Here is an 18,169-nt window from a genome sequence, read left to right as displayed (position 1 = left end):
GTGTGTGTGTGTGTGTGTGTGTGTGTGTGTGTGTGTGTGTGTGTGTGTGTGTGTGTGTGTGTGTACACACACACACACATATATATATATATATATATATATATATATATATATATATAAAATGTGAACCATTCAGCTTCTATTACGTATAGTTTTCTAAATAATCTGTCATTAACTGCAGCATGTTTACTGTGCACATAGACATAACTAATTGAAAATGCAATTGAAATGTGCATGTAGTTTGCTTAATTTGCATTTATATTTCTAAATGTTTCATCTTTGCTTGATTAACAGACACTCCCGTGCCAGATAACACTATTCCTGCACCTGTTTCACCTGTGTCATCAAAGTCTAACACATTCAGTCTAGGAAAACAGTCATCTGAAGGTAATTAAGAATCTATTACTTCTGCCTCCAAAGAACAAGAAAGGGGAACCTGACACAGTATATATTCTTTCTATGTGAATATGCACCTGATGTAGCCTTGTTTCTGTTACTTTTACTGGTTGAGTTCCAAGTACAAAATGCTACTGCACAACTAGAGATAGGCTTAAGTTTTAAGTTTACCAGCAAACAGCAGTCCAAGTAAGCTACCTGAATGCCAGCAACAGTAACATTTAGTAAATGCAAGAGTGGCGTTGAAAGAGCCAAACTGTTTCATTTGTGATTTTTTTAACTGTCCAGCCTTAAAAAGTCATTCTTTGTACCTTTTTGGCTGTACCAGACTGCTCCCTACCTTGCTGTGGTAATGAACTATTTGCTTTGCAATAATTGGATTAAATCCTTACTTCTACAGATTATTACTACAGTGAAGAATAGATTATAGTATTAAGTTCCCTGTGCTCATTCAAAAAATGAAGCCTTTAGATAGTTAAAACTTTATTTTGCCAACATCTCTGTGACTTTATCTGTATGCGTACCACTCTGTTTGCAGCTCTGTTTTTCAGTCCAACTCAGACAACTTGGACAGAGTTTAAAAAAGTGCACACCACACACACACACACACACACAAGCACGCATGCACACAAAGGTTTCTTAGTTTTGGGTGGGTGAAATATACCCTTGGAACTGTGACCCACAATGAGCATATAATTGTCATTGCTCTTTACATTTGTTTCATCCTTGTTAAGAACTATCAGTTTATTTAATTTCCTTTTAAATTCAACCATATTTTTCACAATATGAAGAATTATGGTAAGCTAGCCCAGTTCTGTGACACTTAAGGATGAAACCCTGACTACAGAACAGACATCCATTTACTGACAACACTTGAAACTGTCCTTGAAAATTCATAGCATTCTTTACTTTATTTAAGGTTATAAATTCAAAGCATCTCTTCTAAATTCCCATCTAATTAGAAATAAGTCTCCTGTTATTTTTCTGTAGTTTATGGAGTAAAGTCCCAACTGCTGTAGCTTTTCAGAAGAGGAGATAGCAGAGACCTGATATTCTTCTGGAAAAGGATTTCTGTGCTTTCCTTGGTTCACTAGTCATTCCTTTTGTGTTTGGATGCCGTATAGTATTCCCATATACTGCATGTAGGAGGACCATCACAGGATTCCTACTGGGGTCCTAATGGAGAGATGAAAAGTCAGCAAGCAAAGGAAAGTAGTAGTGCTGAAACTGAATTTATCCGCAAGCCTTGGTGAGTACCTTCGTGAGGTGGACAATGTTTTTCACAAAACCGTTACCAAGGCGACACTGATGTATAGATTGTATTTGTATAGCATATATCATGGACAGAAGTAAGTCAAAAACAAAAAAAGATAGCTGGGTGCACAAGACCCAGGATAAAAAAGTGCCCAATCCTGGTAGGCGCACTGGTGCCAAGACTGGAAAAAATGACAGTGTAGAATCCTTAAAATATGAAAACATTCCTACAATGGGGCTAGGTCAGGCCCAGGGGGAGGATGGCCCCCCTGTTGTAGAAGGAAGTAGCAATCCACAAAAATTGATTGGCCAAAAAAGAGCCATAAAGACGTTAGAGTGGACTATTGAGGCTAAGAAAGAAGTTATGAATTGTTACTATTATGTAAAAAGCCCAGAATTTCCAGACACAAGTTATACAAAATGATTAAGAGAGAAATTAGAGGAAAGAAAAATACTTCCACAGGAAAAACTGTCAGAAGTTTCAAATAAAAATTTGCATTCATTAATACAACAGATTTTTGAAAAACACTATATAGATCAAGAAACTTTGATCTGTTTTTAAAAAGAAGCATCTGAGCAAGTGCAAAAATATAAACAACAAAACCTGTTTTATACTGTTTTAATATTACTTAACTGTAAACTGCTTTTTCATACTGAGAGTTGCATTTTCTGTTTGTGAGTGCTCTATCCGAACTTTTCTGTGCATTTTTGTCTTTGTCTGTTACAGTTAAAAGCATTTTGAGTCTGTTCCTTGATCTGTTTAAAACTTTCATTTAGTGGCTACAGCTAGGAACTGTAATTTTTCCCACCCACCCACCTTCCCTACTGTTGTGTGTTCTTATACTTGGTGGCTTTGCAGATGCCCACCCATACTGTATATTTGATCTGTGACAGTCCTCCCAGTCTAGTGTCATTAGTTTACTCAATCTAATAGAGAACATTTGTGAAAGCCAACCCACTCAGATTCTTAACGTTGAATTAACTTCTGTTCCAGCTTTCTCTATTTCCACTTTACTGGAAAAAAAAGTTCTAAGCTTGCTTCCCCCATTTCCTGTGGCAGGTCAGATATGGATTTGCTGTGTCCAGGACTGTTTGTGAGCTCCTAAGTCCCCCGCCAACACTTAACTGGGGTTAAACTATTCCTGGCACCATAAAGTCTGTTCTTCAAAATTTCCCTTGCAACTAGCCAGCTTTTTAGTTTTAGCACTCATCTGTTTCTTTGATCTCAGCACTTGTTCAGAACTCATTGTAAACATTAAATAAGTTACAAATTACTACAGAACTCAACTTTCCTCACTTGTCTAGAGGAAAACAGCTTTTAGTACTTAATAAATAAGCACCTATTTAGGCATGTCTAAAGGTCAGCTCCCGGTGTTTTCACCTGTCTAGCTGATGAATCTGGGCATCTGGACAATGCAGCAATTGCCTCATGTACACAGTCAACCTTGTCTTCCAACCTCCCAAAAGTACGACCTGTGAGAGATGCACTTATATAGCCAAACTGGAAGCAAAGCTCTCTTCATCAAAGTCTGGCCTAGACAGTCAAGAGGAGATGGTAAGCACTTGCACCGCACCCCACTCATCACATAGTCCCTCAAAACCTACACTACCAAAACACACACACAGAACCACAAAACACACACCTACATTCGTGGAGGCTCTCAGTACAAATCTGTCCAAACAACAGAGACCTCCAAAGCAGAAATGCAAGCAACCTCCACCCCCCCAACACAACCCAAATGACACATAGCCCACATACTCAGTGTGCCACTCAACTACAGCCCATAAGGCATAACATACCCAACACTCTAGTCATAGGTGACTCTATAGTCAGGCACACTGATGTTCCACTCACCAGGCTAAACAAGGAAAAAGTTACTGTCAGCTGCCTGTCAAGTGCCAGGATCCACCACATAATGCACGCACTCAGGTCACTCCACAACAAGTACAAATATGACTCTGTCATTGTCCATGTTGGTGTGAATGACCTGAGACGTACCTCCCTGGACTACATGAAAAGAGACTTGGAGGAGCTCTCTGATCTTGTAGCCCAGGCCGGTATGACCCTAGCCCTGAGTAGCATCCTGCCATCACCCAGAATGACACCACAGTACAAGGACAAAATGATTGACTTTAACAATTGGCTAAGCTTCTGGTGTCATTCTAAGTGATTCCAGTATCTGTCTGCCTGGGATGACATGATCGACAGCCCACTCTGCTTTGTCAGAGATGGCCTGCACCTGTCGCCCTTGGGATTCCAGATACTGGCAAAGGCTCTTGCCACCCCTATAGTGCCTTTTTTAGGCAAGGTTCAAATAAATTCACCACCGTAACAGGTACAAGCAAGCAAAATCTGAGGGTAATGCTACTCAATGCTAGAAGTCTAAACCTCAAAATGCACTCACTTGAGGCACTCCTTAAAATGGAGAACATTGACATCTGTGCAGTGACAGAGACCTGGTTCAAAGCTCCAGAGAGCACCCCTGCATTACCAGGTTATAATTCATACCACACCTTTCAGCCACCAAACCCAGACCAAAACACTAAAGGTGGAGGTGTGTCCATATTCATTAAGGATATCCACACCTCCAAGCTAGTTGCTCAGCATAATGCATCCGAGATTATCCAAGTTCAACTAACTCTGGGCAAAACCGCAATCCAGATTGTAGCTTGCTACAGACCCCCCCACCATGCCCCAGGATTCCCACTCCTCTTTTCTTGATACACTGGAAAATATTAAGGTACAACCCAACACTGTAATAATGGGTGATTTCAACTACCCTACCATTAACTGGGAAAACTACTCTTGTACCAACTCTTTTGCTCAACGTTTTCTGGAAATCATCAATTCCAATGCTTTGGATCAACTTATCCACACCCCCACCAGGGGCAGCAATATCCTAGACCTGGTCATCACCAACATGGGTGACCGGTGTTCCACACCAGAGGTCACCTCCTCGTTGGTCAGATCCGACCACAAGCTAATCACCCTAGACATCCACATCCCGCTCCCAGCCCCCATTAGGAAAACAACCGTAAAAAAATTTCTCCAAAGCCAACTTCAAGCTTCTTAAGACAGAAGTGGCAAACTTTACGACACCCTTGCAGATGATCAATAGAGGTACGACTGCTGAATCCTACACAAATGCACTTTATAAGCACTTACATGAGTGCATGAAAAATTGCTATCCCTAACAGAACCAAGATGCTATCCTCCAAAAAAAGGAAGCCAGTCTGGTGGTCTTCTGCCATAAACAAACTCTACAACAGAAGAAAGAAACTGTTGCAAAAAAGAGTAAAATCCCACGATTGGAGGAACTGCCTGGTCAGCCTCAGTAAGAAGCTGAGATCCCTCATAAAATCCTCCAAAGCTAGTTATGAAAACAAAATTGCCACTGATTCTAAAGACAACCACAAAGCATTCTATAGCTATGTCAAAAATCTCAATGGCAACACTCAGATCTGCTCTGAGTTACAGCACAATGACACTAAATATACAGAAACAACTGATATTGCCAACATCCTGGCAGATAGGTCCAGTGCTAACTTTACCCCCCTCTCACCCCGTAAAGGGCCCATCTTTATACCAGAAGAATGCAAAGTTTCTGTAATCATGGCTGCACAGGTAAAAACTTCACTCTCCAAAGCCAAGAACACAGCATCCATGGGACCTGACAACATCCCAGGCTGCCTTCTACATGAACTACAGAATGAACTAGCACCCCACCTAAGTACCATGTTCAATCATAGCCTCACCTCAGGCTTTGTGCCCATTGAATGGCACACCATGACAGTTATCCCACTCCACAAAGGGGGGGGCCACAACAGACCCCGGGAACTACTGCCCCATTAGCCTGATGAGGCTCGTCTTCAAGGCCATGGAACTTATCATCATGGAACTCATAAACAAAGAAATTGGAGCTCTCCAAACTCTGGACTCCACACAGTTTGGGTTTGTAAAAGGCAGATCATGTCTCCTAAACTTGATAGACTTCTTTGAAGTAGTCACCAAAGCCATAGATGAGGGTAAGGTGGTTCACACAGTCTATCTAGATCTCGCCAAGGCGTTCAACACCATCCCCCACTCTGGAATTATAGATAAACTCACTAAACTAGGTATAAATCCCTATGTCACAAGATGGGTTGCCAACTGGCTTACTGAAAGAACCCACACCGTGAAAGTAGCAGACTCCAAATCAGACTTCAGACCAGTGACAAGTGGAGTACCACAGGGTTCAGTCCTGGGTCCTCTCCTCTTTGGTATCTACTTCTCTGAAGTACAGGCTAACACAGAAGGTCTTTGGCTAACTAAATTCGCAGATGACTGCAAACTAGGAGCCATAATTGAAACTCCTAACAATGTGGACATCCTACAAAAGGGCCTCACTGAGACAGATGCCTGGTGTCAAAGACATGGTCTCAAGCTCAATGCCAAAAAGTGCATTGTCCGTACCCATAAACAACCACATAGGTGGTAGTCTACTAAACACCGAAAGTGTGATAAGAAACCTTGGGACACAGGTGGACAGTAGTCTCTCCTTTGATAATCACATCGTCACAGTGGTCAGGAAATCCTTCTACGTCGCACACCTTATCACAAAAGGTTTCTCATCCAGAAAAAAAGAGGTCACTGTTCCCCTCTACTCATCACTCATTAGACCCATTATAGAGTACAGTGCCCCTTTTGGTATATACCTCACAAGACATCTACAACAACTGGAAAGGTCACAAAAATTCCTCACAAAGATGATTACTGGCCTCAAACAGATGCCTTATGCAGACCATCTCAAAAAACTCCAACTTTACTCCGTTGCATATCGCCTACTCAGAGGCGATCTCTGCCTAACATACAAAGCTATGTCAAACCCAGAGCTGTTGGACATGCTCCACTTAAAGAAATCCCAATCCCTCTGAGCTACATGCTCTAGGGACCTAAACCTTGTCACCACAATAAACAGAACATGCTGGAGGGATAGATTTATGTCCCAGAGACTTCCCATACTCTGGAACAGACTACCTATCTATGTCAAACAGAGCTCCTCATTAGCACTCTTCAAGAAAAATCTTAATGATTGGATGGGTAATAGGAAATTCACCTCTGGGATCACTTCTGTGGTTCTGCTTGACAGGGGCACAGGAAAATAATTTTCTTAGGTGGGGAAAGCCAGGGTACCTTTTTGGCTAGGCTTGTATAGGCCCTAGGGCCAATAGCCTAGTACCTACCTATGAACCTAGAGATATTTGAAAAATATAAAAAAGAAATATGGACATGGGAAAGAAAGAAAGATTTGATATGGTGCAATGGGTCTAGGACTATTCACTGAAACACATTTCACTGTGCACAATTCACTGAAAACACAATTCGCTGAAACACATTTCACTGAAAGTTATATATGGCCTTTTCCCCACTGTAGTGCAACCCTGGAGTTAGAATATATAGTAAGGGTGGGTGTGGAGGGCATAGGCTCCCACCTATTTTAAATATTTTCAACTATACACATGGATACTTGCAATTTCAATAAATTACTCTTTTCTAAACTTAGACAGCCATGGTGGTGCAGCGGTAGCATTGTCACCTCACAGCAAGAGGTTCTGCCATTCGATTCTCATCTGGAGCGCCTTCTGTGTGGAGTCTGCATGTCCTCCCCGTGGTCGAGTGGCATTCGAAATATATGTGTGAATGGACATGCCTTCGTTGAATGTTGGGCAGTGGGCTGGCACCTCGGCACCATAAAAATCTACTGCCAATCATTAGCGGACCCAGAGTTCCGCTGTGGTGACGCCTAACCGGGAAAAGCCGAAAGAAGAACAACAACTCTTTTCTAAACTTAATATATATCCAAACTATGTGGGGGGCTATGCCACCCACACCCCCCAATGTGGGCCCCCTTACTATATATTCTAACTCCAGGGTCGCACTACAGTCGGGAAAATGCCATATATAACTTTCAGTGAAATGTGCTTTCAGTGAATAGTCCTAGACCCGGCGCAATATTTATGCAAAGGAGAAAGCCAAGTTAACTAATATAGAGAAGGCAGTCTCAAAGATATTTGAAGACCAATACAGGCAAAGGCAACCAGATATGGAAAATTTCACAATTAAAAAAAATAATATCACAAAGATGTAATGTGGAAAAGAAGATTAGTATAGCAGAAGTTCATAGGTAGGTACTAGGCTATCGGCCTGAGGGCCCACATAAGCCTAGCCAACAAGGTTCCCTGGCTTGTGCTACCCAAGAAAGTTATTTTCCTGTGCCACTGTCAAGCAGAGACACAGAAGTGATTCCTAGGGTATATTTCCTATTTCTCATCCACTCATCAAGATTTTTCTTGAAGATTGCTAATGAAGAACTTTGCTTGACGTAGATGGGTAGCCTGTTCCAGAGTATGGGAAGTCTCTCTGGGACAATGCAGCAGTTGCCTCATGTACACAGTCAACCCTCTCCTCCTACTTTCCAACACTACGACCTGTGAGAGATGCACTTATATAGCCAAACTGGAAGCAAAGCTCTCTTCATCAAAGACTGGCCTAGACAGTCAAGAGGAGAAGGTAAACACTTGCACCGCACCCCACTCATCACATAGTCCCTCAAAATCTACACTACCAAAACACACACACAGAACCACAAAACACACACCTACATTCGCGGAGGCTCTCAGTACAAATCTGTCCAAACAACAGAGACCTCCAAAGCAGAAATGCAAGCAACCTCCACCCCCCCAACACAACCCAAATGACACATAGCCCACATACTCAGTGTGCCATTCAACTACAGCCCATAAGGCATAACGTACCCAACACTCTAGTCATAGGTGACTCTATAGTCAGGCACACTGATGTTCCACTCACCAGGCTAAACAAGGAAAAAGTTACTGTCAGCTGCCTGTCAAGTGCCAGGATCCACCACATAACGCATGCACTCAGGTCACTCCACAACAAGTACAGATATGACTCTGTCATTGTCCATTTTGGTGTGAATGACCTGAAACGTACTCCCTGGACTACATGAAAAGAGACATGGAGGAGCTCTCTGATCTTGTAGCCCAGGCCGGTATGACCCTAGCCCTGAGTAGCATCCTGCCATCACCCAGATTGACACCACAGTACAAGGACAAAATGATTGACTTTAACAATTGGCTAAGCTTCTGGTGTCATTCTAAGGGAATCCAGTATCTGTCTGCCTGGGATGACATGATCGAAAGACCACGCTGCTTTGCCAGAGATGGCCTGCACCTGTCGCCCTTGGGATTCCAGATACTGGCAAAGGATCTTGCCACCCCTATAGTGCCTTTTTTAGGCAAGGTTCAAATGACAAATTCACCACCGTAACAGGTACAAGCAAGCAAAATCTGAGGGTAATGCTACTCAATGCTAGAAGTCTAAACTTCAAAATGCACTCACTTGAGGCACTCCTTAAAATTGAGAACATTGACATCTGTGCAGTGACAGAGACCTGGTTCAAAGCTCCAGAGAGCACCCCTGCATTACCAGGTTATAATTCATAACACACCTTTCGGCCACCAAACCCAGACCAAAACACTAAAGGTGGAGGCGTGTCCATATTCATTAAGGATATCCACACCTCCAAGCTAGTTGCTCAGCATAATGCATTCGAGATTATCCAAGTTCAACTAACTCTGGGCAAAACCGCAATCCAGATTGTAGCTTGCTACAGAACCCCCACCACCATGCCCCAGGATTCTCACTCCTCTTTTCTTGATACACTGGAAAATATTAAGGTACAACCCAACACTGTAATAATGGGTGATTTCACCTACCCTACCATTAACTGGGAAAACTACTCATGTACCAACTCTTTTGCTCAACGTTTTCTGGAAATCATCAATTCCAATGCTTTGGATCAACTTATCCACACCCCCACCAGGGGCAGCAATATCCTAGACCTGGTCATCACCAACATGGGTGACCGGTGTTCCACACCAGAGGTCAGCTCCTCGTTGGTCAGATCCGACCACAAGCTAATCACCCTAGACATCCACATCCCACTCCCACCCCCCATTAGGAAAACAACCGTAAAAATTTCTCCAAAGCCAACTTCACGCTTCTTAAGACAGAAGTGGCAAACTTCACGACACCCATGCAGATGGACAATAGAGGTACGACTGCTGAATCCTACACAAATGCACTTTATAAGCACTTACATGAGTGCCTAACAGAACCAAGATGCTATCCTCCAAAAAAAGGAAGCCAATCTGGTGGTCTTCTGCCATAAACAAACTCTACAACAGAAGAAAGAAACTGTTGCAAAAAAGAGTAAAATCCCACGACTGGAGAAACTGCCTGGTCAGCCTCAGTAAAAAGCTGAGATCCCTCATAAAATCCTCCAAAGCTAGTTATGAAAACAAAATTGTCTTTTACAAACCCAAACTGTGTGGGGTCCAGAGTTTGGAGAGCTCCAATGTCTTTGTTTATGAGTTCCATGATGATAAGTTCCATGGCCTTGAAGATGAGCTTTGTCAGGCTAACGGGGCAGTAGTTCCCGGGGTCTGTTGTGGCCCCCCCTTTGTGGAGTGGGATAACTGTCACGGTGCACCATTCAATGGGCACAAAGCCTGAGGTGAGGCTATGATTAAACATGGTACTTAGGTGGGGTGCCAGTTCATTCTGTAGTTCATGTAGAAGGCAGCCTGGGATGTTGTCAGGTCCCATGGATGCTGTGTTCTTGGCTTTGGAGAGTGAAGTTTTTACCTGTGCAGCCGTGATTACAGGAACTTTGCATTCTTCTGGTATAAAGATGGGCCCTTTAGGGGGTGGGGGGTGAAGTTAGCACTGAACCTGTCTGCCAGGATGTTGGCAATATCAGTTGATTCTGTAATTTTTGTGCCGTTGTGCTGTAACTCAGAGCAGATCTGGGTGTTGCCATTGAGATTCTTGACATAGCTATAGAATGCTTTGTGGTTGTCCTTAGAATCAGTGGTGATTTTGTTTTCATAGCTAGCTTTGGAGGATCTTATAAGGGATCTCAGCTTCTTACTGAGGCTGACCAGGGAGCTCCTCCACTCACGGCATTTTACTCTCTTTTGCAACAATTTCTTCCTTCTGTTGCACAGTTTGTTTATGGCAGGGTACCACCAGATTGGCTTCCTTTTTTGGAGGATAGCATCTTGGTTCTGTTTAGGATAGCACGATCCATGCACTCATGTAAGTGCTTATAGAGTGCATCTGTGTAGGATTCAGCAGTTGTAACTGTATTGTCCATCTGCATGGGTGTCATGAAGTTCACCACTTCTGTCTTAAGAAGCATGAAGTTGGCTTTGGAGAAATTTTTTACTGTGGTTTCCTTAATGGGGGGGTGGGGGCGGGATGTGGATATCAAGGGCGATTCGCTTATGGTCAGATCGGACCAATAAGGAGTTAACTTCAGGTGTGGAACACCGGTCACTCATGTTGGTAATGACTAGGTATAGGATATTGTTGCCCCTGGTGGAGGTATGGATAAGTTGATCCAGGGCATTGGAGTTTATTTCAGAAAGCATTGTGTGAAGGAGTTGGTACACAAGTAGTTTTCCCAGTTAATGGTGGGGTAGTTGAAATCGCCCATTATTACGGTGTTTGGTTGAACCCTAATATTTTCCAGTACATCAAGAAAAGAGGATTGGGAATCCTGGGGCATGGTGGGGGATCTGTAGCAAGCTACAATTTGGATTGCAGTTTTGCCCATTGTTAGTTGCACTTGGATAAACTTGGATGCATTATGCTGAGCAACTAGCCTGGAGGTGTAGATATCCTTAATGAATATGGACACACCTCCACCTTTGGTGTTCCGGTCCAGATTACATGGCCAAAAAATGTGGTATGAGTTATAGCCTGGTTGTGCAGGGGTGCTCTCTGGAGCATTGAACCAGGTCTCAGTCACTGCACAGATATCACTGTTCTCCATTTTAAGGAGTGCTTCAAGTGAGTGCATTTTGAGATTTAGACTTCTAGCATTGAGTAGCATTACCCTCAATTTTTGCTTGCATGTTCCTGTTATGGTGGTGAATTTGTCATTTGAACCTTGCCTAAAAAAGGCAGTATAGGGGCAGCAAGAGCCTTAGCCAGTATCCGGAATCCCAGGGGTGATAGGTGCAGGCCATCTCTGGCAAAGCATCGTGGTCTGTCGACCATGTCATCCCAAGCAGACAGATACTGGATCCCCTTAAAATGACACCACAAGCTTAGCCAATTGTTGAAGTCAATCATTTTGTCCTTGTACTGTGGTATCATTCTGGGCGATGGCAGGATGCAACTCAGGGCTAGGGTCATACCTGCCTGAGCTACAAGATTGGAGAGCTCTTCCATGTCTCTTTTCATGTATTCCAGGGAGGTATGTCTCAGGTCATTCACACTAACATGGACAATAACAGAGTCATACTTGTACTTGTGGAGTGACCTGAGTGCGTGGGTTATGTGGCCAATCCTGGCACTCGACAGGCAGCTGACAGTAACCTTTTCCTTGCTTAGCCTGGTGAGTGGGACATCACTGTGCCTGACTATAGAGTCACCTATGACTAGTGTGTTGGATATGTTGTTTTGCCTTATGGGCTGTGGTTGAGTGGCACACTGAGTCTGTGGGCTATGTGTCATTTGAGTTGTGTTGGGGGGGTGGAGTTTGCTTGCTTTTCTGCTTTGGAGGTCTCTGTTGCTAGAGCAGATTATTATTGAGTGCCTCCATAAATGTTTTTGTGTAACTATGTGTGAATTTTAGTGATGTAGGTTTAGTGGGACTATGTGATGACTGTGGTGTGGTGCAAGTGTTTACCTTCTCTTCTTGACTGTCAAGTTCAGTCTTGGTTGGAGAGAGCTTTACCTCCAGTTTGGCTTGATAAGTGCATCTCTCACAGGTTGTAGTGTTGGGTGGTAGGGGGAGAGGGTTGTCTGTGTACATGAGGCAATTTCTACATTGCCCCAAGATGCCCAGATTCATCAGATAGACATGAGATAACACTGGGAGCTGACCCATGGACATGCCTGAATGAAAAACTATTTTCCTCTAGATAAGTGAGGAAAGTGAGTACAAGAGCTGATTTTCTCCAAGTAAGTGAGGAACGTAAGTGCAAAAACTGTTTTCCTCTAGGTAATGAGGAAGGCTGAGTGCTATAGTAATTAGTAGCTTATTTAGTGCTTACAACAAGTTCTGAACAAGTACTGAGCATGAATAAGCAAATTCAAGTGCTAAAACTAAGAATCTGTATCTGCACTAGACTAGTTACAGGAAAGAAACAAGTGCAAATGCGGACTTTCAAATCAGAAAGTTGAGAGAGATGGAAAAGATTGCCCAGATGGCCAATAACTACAATTTCTGTGCCAGAACCACTCCTTATGTGGTAGACAGGTTACCTAGTGCTTACCACTCCCACTGACAAGCTAGAAGGCTTCCCTCCAACACAGAAAGGCTTGGGGGGGGGGGCTCAGAAGCTTACATACAGTCCTGGATACAGCAAATCTGTATCTGGACTAAACTAATTACAGAAACAGGCTTACAGTTTTTTTTTTTTTTTACAGAAAAGTAGCTAAAACAGCAATAAAAGCAATTCAAATGCAATGCAAGCTAGCACACGAGTATGTAGCAATATTAGACCAAACAGTTTAAAAAATGCAAGTAAATTAAAAATGACTAAAAACAAGTGCAGAAGGAGTGTATTAGGTAGAATGTGGTAAAGAGATGGGATTGGTGGGAGTGTCCCAGATCAAATCTACAGTGGGGCGAGCAACTGCAAAAGCCACCAAATTTAAACAAACCAGAAATAGGGAGGGTAGGTGGGTGAGCCAAAACACTTTCATCAGAGATCTGAAAATCTATACAGTGAATCAAAAATAACAGTGCACAACTTTGAATAAAATTAGTCCAGCAACAATTTACAGTACACAATTCTGAAGAACCAGAAACATATGCTTAGCTCTGTATATTTCCATATAGTTTAAAAAGAGCTCTGTTAGACACAGGTTCCAGCAGTGATATGCAGGCTGTTAACTAGCAGGGTCTATGATTATGCAAGCAATCCTTTAGATAGTCAGATGACACAAGCTGTAAAAAACAGTTATACCAACTTAAGACACAGCAGAAAATAGGGGGAGGTGGGCCAAAACACTTTCGGCAGAGATATGAAAAACTATACAGTGAATCAAAAATAACAGTGCACAACTCTGAATAAAATTAGTCCAGCAACAATTTACAGTACGCAATTCTGAAGAACCAGAAAAATATACTTAGCTCTGTATATTTCCAGATATTTTGAAAAGAGCTCTGTTAAACACAGGTTCCGGCAATGATAAATTAAAGAAATAGAAGTTGAAGTTATAGAGTGCCTGCAAAGTGAAGGATTTAATGTAGAAGGTCTAACACAGACTACATCACAGCATGATGGAGTGAGTCCCCAGAATAAGGAAAAGCAAGAAGATCAAGAGATATGTGAAGAAGAAATATGTACATGGGAAAGGAAAATAGATTTAATATGGTGTAATATTTATGCAAAGGAGAAAGCAAAACTAATCAATACAAAAAGAGCAGCACCAAAGATATTTGAAGAGGAAATACAGGCAAAGGAATCCAGATATGAAAAACTTTACAATTCAAAAAATAAGAAGACTAAGAGGAAAAGTAGAAAAAGAGATTAGTAATTGAGAAATTAAAGAAATAGAAATTGAGGTTATGGAGCATCTACAAAGAGAAGGATTCAGTGTTAAAACTCAAATGCAGAAAGCACCACAACAGGAAAGATCAATGGATATCCAAATTAATGGGAGACCAGTGGAACAGGAAGCAATTGGTCAGGTGCCATATCAAGATATTTTGATGTCTTCCACAGGAAACCAGTATAAATGTTCACTTGAAGCTAGACAGCAAGGAAAGGAACAGGAAACTGTGGAAACTCTGATGCAGTCAATGTTGAGGAGTGATAGGCCAGTGAGTTCCAATATGGCAGAGCAACAAATGACACAGAATGAAACTGAAGAGAGTGTGCCACAGGAAGATGCTATAGAACCTTCTATAGAATGCCCACAGGAAACGGAAAACAAGGGACGTGCCCTCAGTTTAGAAGAACATGAGCTAAGAGAAGAGTTGCTTGATTTAATGGACATGGATAGATATATTAAGATCCATGAGAGAAACAGACTGCAGAAGGTCAATAAAATCCAAAAAGTAAGAAGTCTGCTAAAACAAATGAATGCAGTAATTAGGACTGTCCATAGAGATCCTTGCAATATAATAGAAGTAAACAGGATATTTTACTGTGCTGCTAAATTAATAACTGATAAAGTTCTACCACAAGATCACAGGGTAGTGAGGGAAAGGAAGGGGAGAAATCGAATACTATCATGGAACTATTGAATAGAGAAAACTATAAAGCATTTAAGACAAGAAGTGTCACTTTTAGAAAATTATAGAAGAGGGTATAGATCAGCAAAAATACTAAGAAAGATAGATCTGACTAAAGCAATGCACAGTATTAGAACTGACCAGGATCTATCATGCACTATCCCCAATAAACTAAAAATTTCAACACAGGCGGAAAAACTTAGAAGACACACAGATAAATATAAGGGAAACGTACAAAATAAGTAATTTATTGATGACCCAAAAAGTTTTATAGATAATTGGGAAATAAGGTAAAAGGAATTGAAAGACCGCCAAAAAAAGAGGAAGCATATACATTTTGGAGAAGTATCTGTGAAGATCCTGTGGAACATAACAAAGATGCAAAATTAACAGAAGAAGTAAAAGAAAGAATAAGAAGTTTAAAGGTACAGGATATGAAATGGGATGAAATAACAGCCAGATAGATTGAAACAAAGTTAAGAAAAGCCTCTAGCTGGAAAACCCGAGGCTCAGATGCAGTACCTAACTTTTGGTTAAAAGTATTAACATCTTTCCACAAGGATTTAGCCATGAGTAAGAACTATTTATATGTGCACCCCAAACAGACAACACACTGGCTAACAACAGGCAAAACATTGCTCTTACTTAAGAGTGAACCTGCAAGCTACCCTAAAAATTATAGACCAATAACTTGCCTTCCAACGACGTATAAACTGTACACTGGAATTGATGCCGACAGAGTTTATTGTCATTTAGAAGAAAACTCAATTATGGCAGTAGAGTAAAAGGGCAATAAAAGAAAGTCATATGGAACAAAGGATCATTTGTTGTTAAATAAAGTCATAGTGGAGAACTGTAAAAAGAGGAAGAATCTAAGTATGGCATAGATTGACTACAAAAAAGCATTTGATAGTATCCCACATTCATGGATAAAAGAGTGCTTAAAAATGTGTAAGATACATCCTACACTGATTGACTACATTACAGTAACCATGAAATAACGGCAGACCACTTTGCAATTAAGCCATGATAAAGGACATATTATTATCCCAGGGATAAAAATTCAAAGGGGGATATTCCGGGATGACTCTCTGTCACCGTTGCTATTCTGCCTTGCCATTAATCCATTAAACTGTTTACATAATAGCTTAGGCCATGGCTATAATTTAACTCCTAGAAAACAATAAAGTCTAATGACTTCTCATCTTCTCTTTGCCAATTATATAAAACTGTATAGCTCATCAGATGAGGAAATGAAAGCACAGCTGCAGGTTGTCAAAACTTTTTCAGATGATATTAGAATGTTGTTTGGTCTTGATAAATGTGCAAAGGCATCCTTTAAGGCAGGAAAACTGCAGCACCAGGAAAACATCAGTTTGGGACAAGAATGTGATATAAAAGAACTTGAGCAAGAGGGAATGTATAAATACTTGGGAATTGATGAAGGATCAGCAATAAAACATGAACAAATACGAATAAAACTCAGTAAGGAATACTTTAGAAGACTTAAATTAATCCTGAGAACAGCATTGACATCTAGGAACAAGATCCAAACTATAAATCAGTTTGCTCTTCCTGTCCTAACATACAGTTTTGGAGTGATTGACCGGCCCCAAAAAGTGTTGGATAGATTAGATATTAAAACAAGAAGAATGCTTCATGCTCACCAAATAATTTATAAAAATCAATGTATACCAAGATTATACATTCCCTGTTCCGGAGGAGGGATGGGCCTCCTTGAACTAGATTACATGTACAGATCTGCAATCGTGGAACTCCACACATATCTACTGACCTCACAAGATCCAAATGTAGTGAATGTTTTGAAACATGAGGAGAATAAATCTAAGATGACTTCTTTGCTTAATTTAGCAGAAGCATATCGATGTCAAGCAGGAATGGAAATTAAACCAGAAGTAGATAAAAACCAGGCAGCAACTGACTGTGCCAAAAAACAAAAGAAAAAATATAAAGTGAAGGACCAGATGAGAAGGCAAGAAATGTGGAAAAAACATAAATATAGTTGCAAGTATAAAAACTTCTGTAAGAGTCTCATGTTGATCAAGAACAAACGCAGGAATGGTTAAGGAGAGGAGAATTCAAACCAAGAAGGTTAATATTGGCGGCCCAAGACAGTGGGCTACGTACACGCTGGTTTACAAAGTCCATTGAACATATGGGAGAAACAGACAAATGTATGTTTTGTAAAACCGAATTGGAAACAGTCACACACCTTGTTGCGACACACTAATAGCAGAAGGACTGTACTGAAAGACATAATAATGTGGCGAGACTGTTGCACTAGGGATTGTGCAAACATTATGGTATTGAAGTTGCTGCAAAACACTGGAAACGTGAGCCACAAAGCATCATAGAAATGATGACGTTTACAACACATGGGATCACCCATTACCAACAGTTCAAAAGATAGCCAGACAGTTCCAATAGTAGTAGGAGCAACGGGTCTTATAAAAAAGAATTTACAGTCATATTTAGATATGTTACCGATACATGTAACCCTGTACGAATTGCAGAAGGAGTCATTACTGGGCACATTGTGGGAGCTGCAAAGAGCACTTTTGGCTGACATCAAAGATTGAAACAATATTAGTTTCTTGAACTTAAATCATACTTTGACTTAGGAATGGGGTCCATTCCCATCATGGTATTGGAGAAATTAGAAAAGGCTGAGTATCTCAACAGACTACATATTTTAAATATTTTAAAAGGAGGTACTAAACACATATATAAAACACATCTTCCAATAGCTTGTGTACACTCTTCTAAAGTACTTGAGTTTTATGTTCGGGAACAGTTGATTACTCTTATTTATTCCCAAGTGGGTTCTGTACAAATAATTAGTGCCATAGGAGAGGCCGTAGTACTGATAGTATATGCTCTAAAATTGTAGTTCATATCAGTGGATTCATAGTCTCTTTTTGGATCAAATTAAGGCCACCATATTTAAATGTCAGATCAACCAATCACATTTATACATTCATAGGTTCATAGGTAGGTACTAGGCTATCGGCCCAAGGGCCTAAGTAAGCCTAGCCAACAAGGTTCCCTGGCTTATGCCACCCAAGAAAGTTATTTTCCTGTGCCCCTGTCAAGCAAAGACACAGAAGTGATCATCGGGGTGTATTTCCTATTTCCCATCCACTCATCAAGATTTTTTCTGAAGAGTGCTAATGAGG

At 41.2% G+C, this 18,169-nt stretch overlaps 1 protein-coding gene across 2 annotated transcripts in view; it reads left to right on the top strand.

The window, feature by feature from the left end:
* LOC122789943 (arf-GAP with Rho-GAP domain, ANK repeat and PH domain-containing protein 1-like) overlaps nucleotides 1-18,169 on the top strand; it is a 1,460,469-nt gene that overhangs the window by 866,557 nt on the left and 575,743 nt on the right. For both annotated transcript variants that reach the window (XM_044057421.1, XM_044057422.1), the window contains one exon: nucleotides 295-387. In XM_044057421.1, the coding sequence (XP_043913356.1) occupies nucleotides 295-387 (93 nt within the window). The remainder of the gene's footprint in view (nucleotides 1-294; nucleotides 388-18,169) is intronic.

The sequence above is a fragment of the Protopterus annectens genome, chromosome 15.part0, assembly GCF_019279795.1.
Source record: "Protopterus annectens isolate FY-2018-M chromosome 15.part0, PAN1.0, whole genome shotgun sequence".
Lineage (NCBI taxonomy): Eukaryota > Metazoa > Chordata > Ceratodontiformes > Protopteridae > Protopterus > Protopterus annectens.
This window is presented reverse-complemented; position numbering and strand designations above follow the sequence as displayed.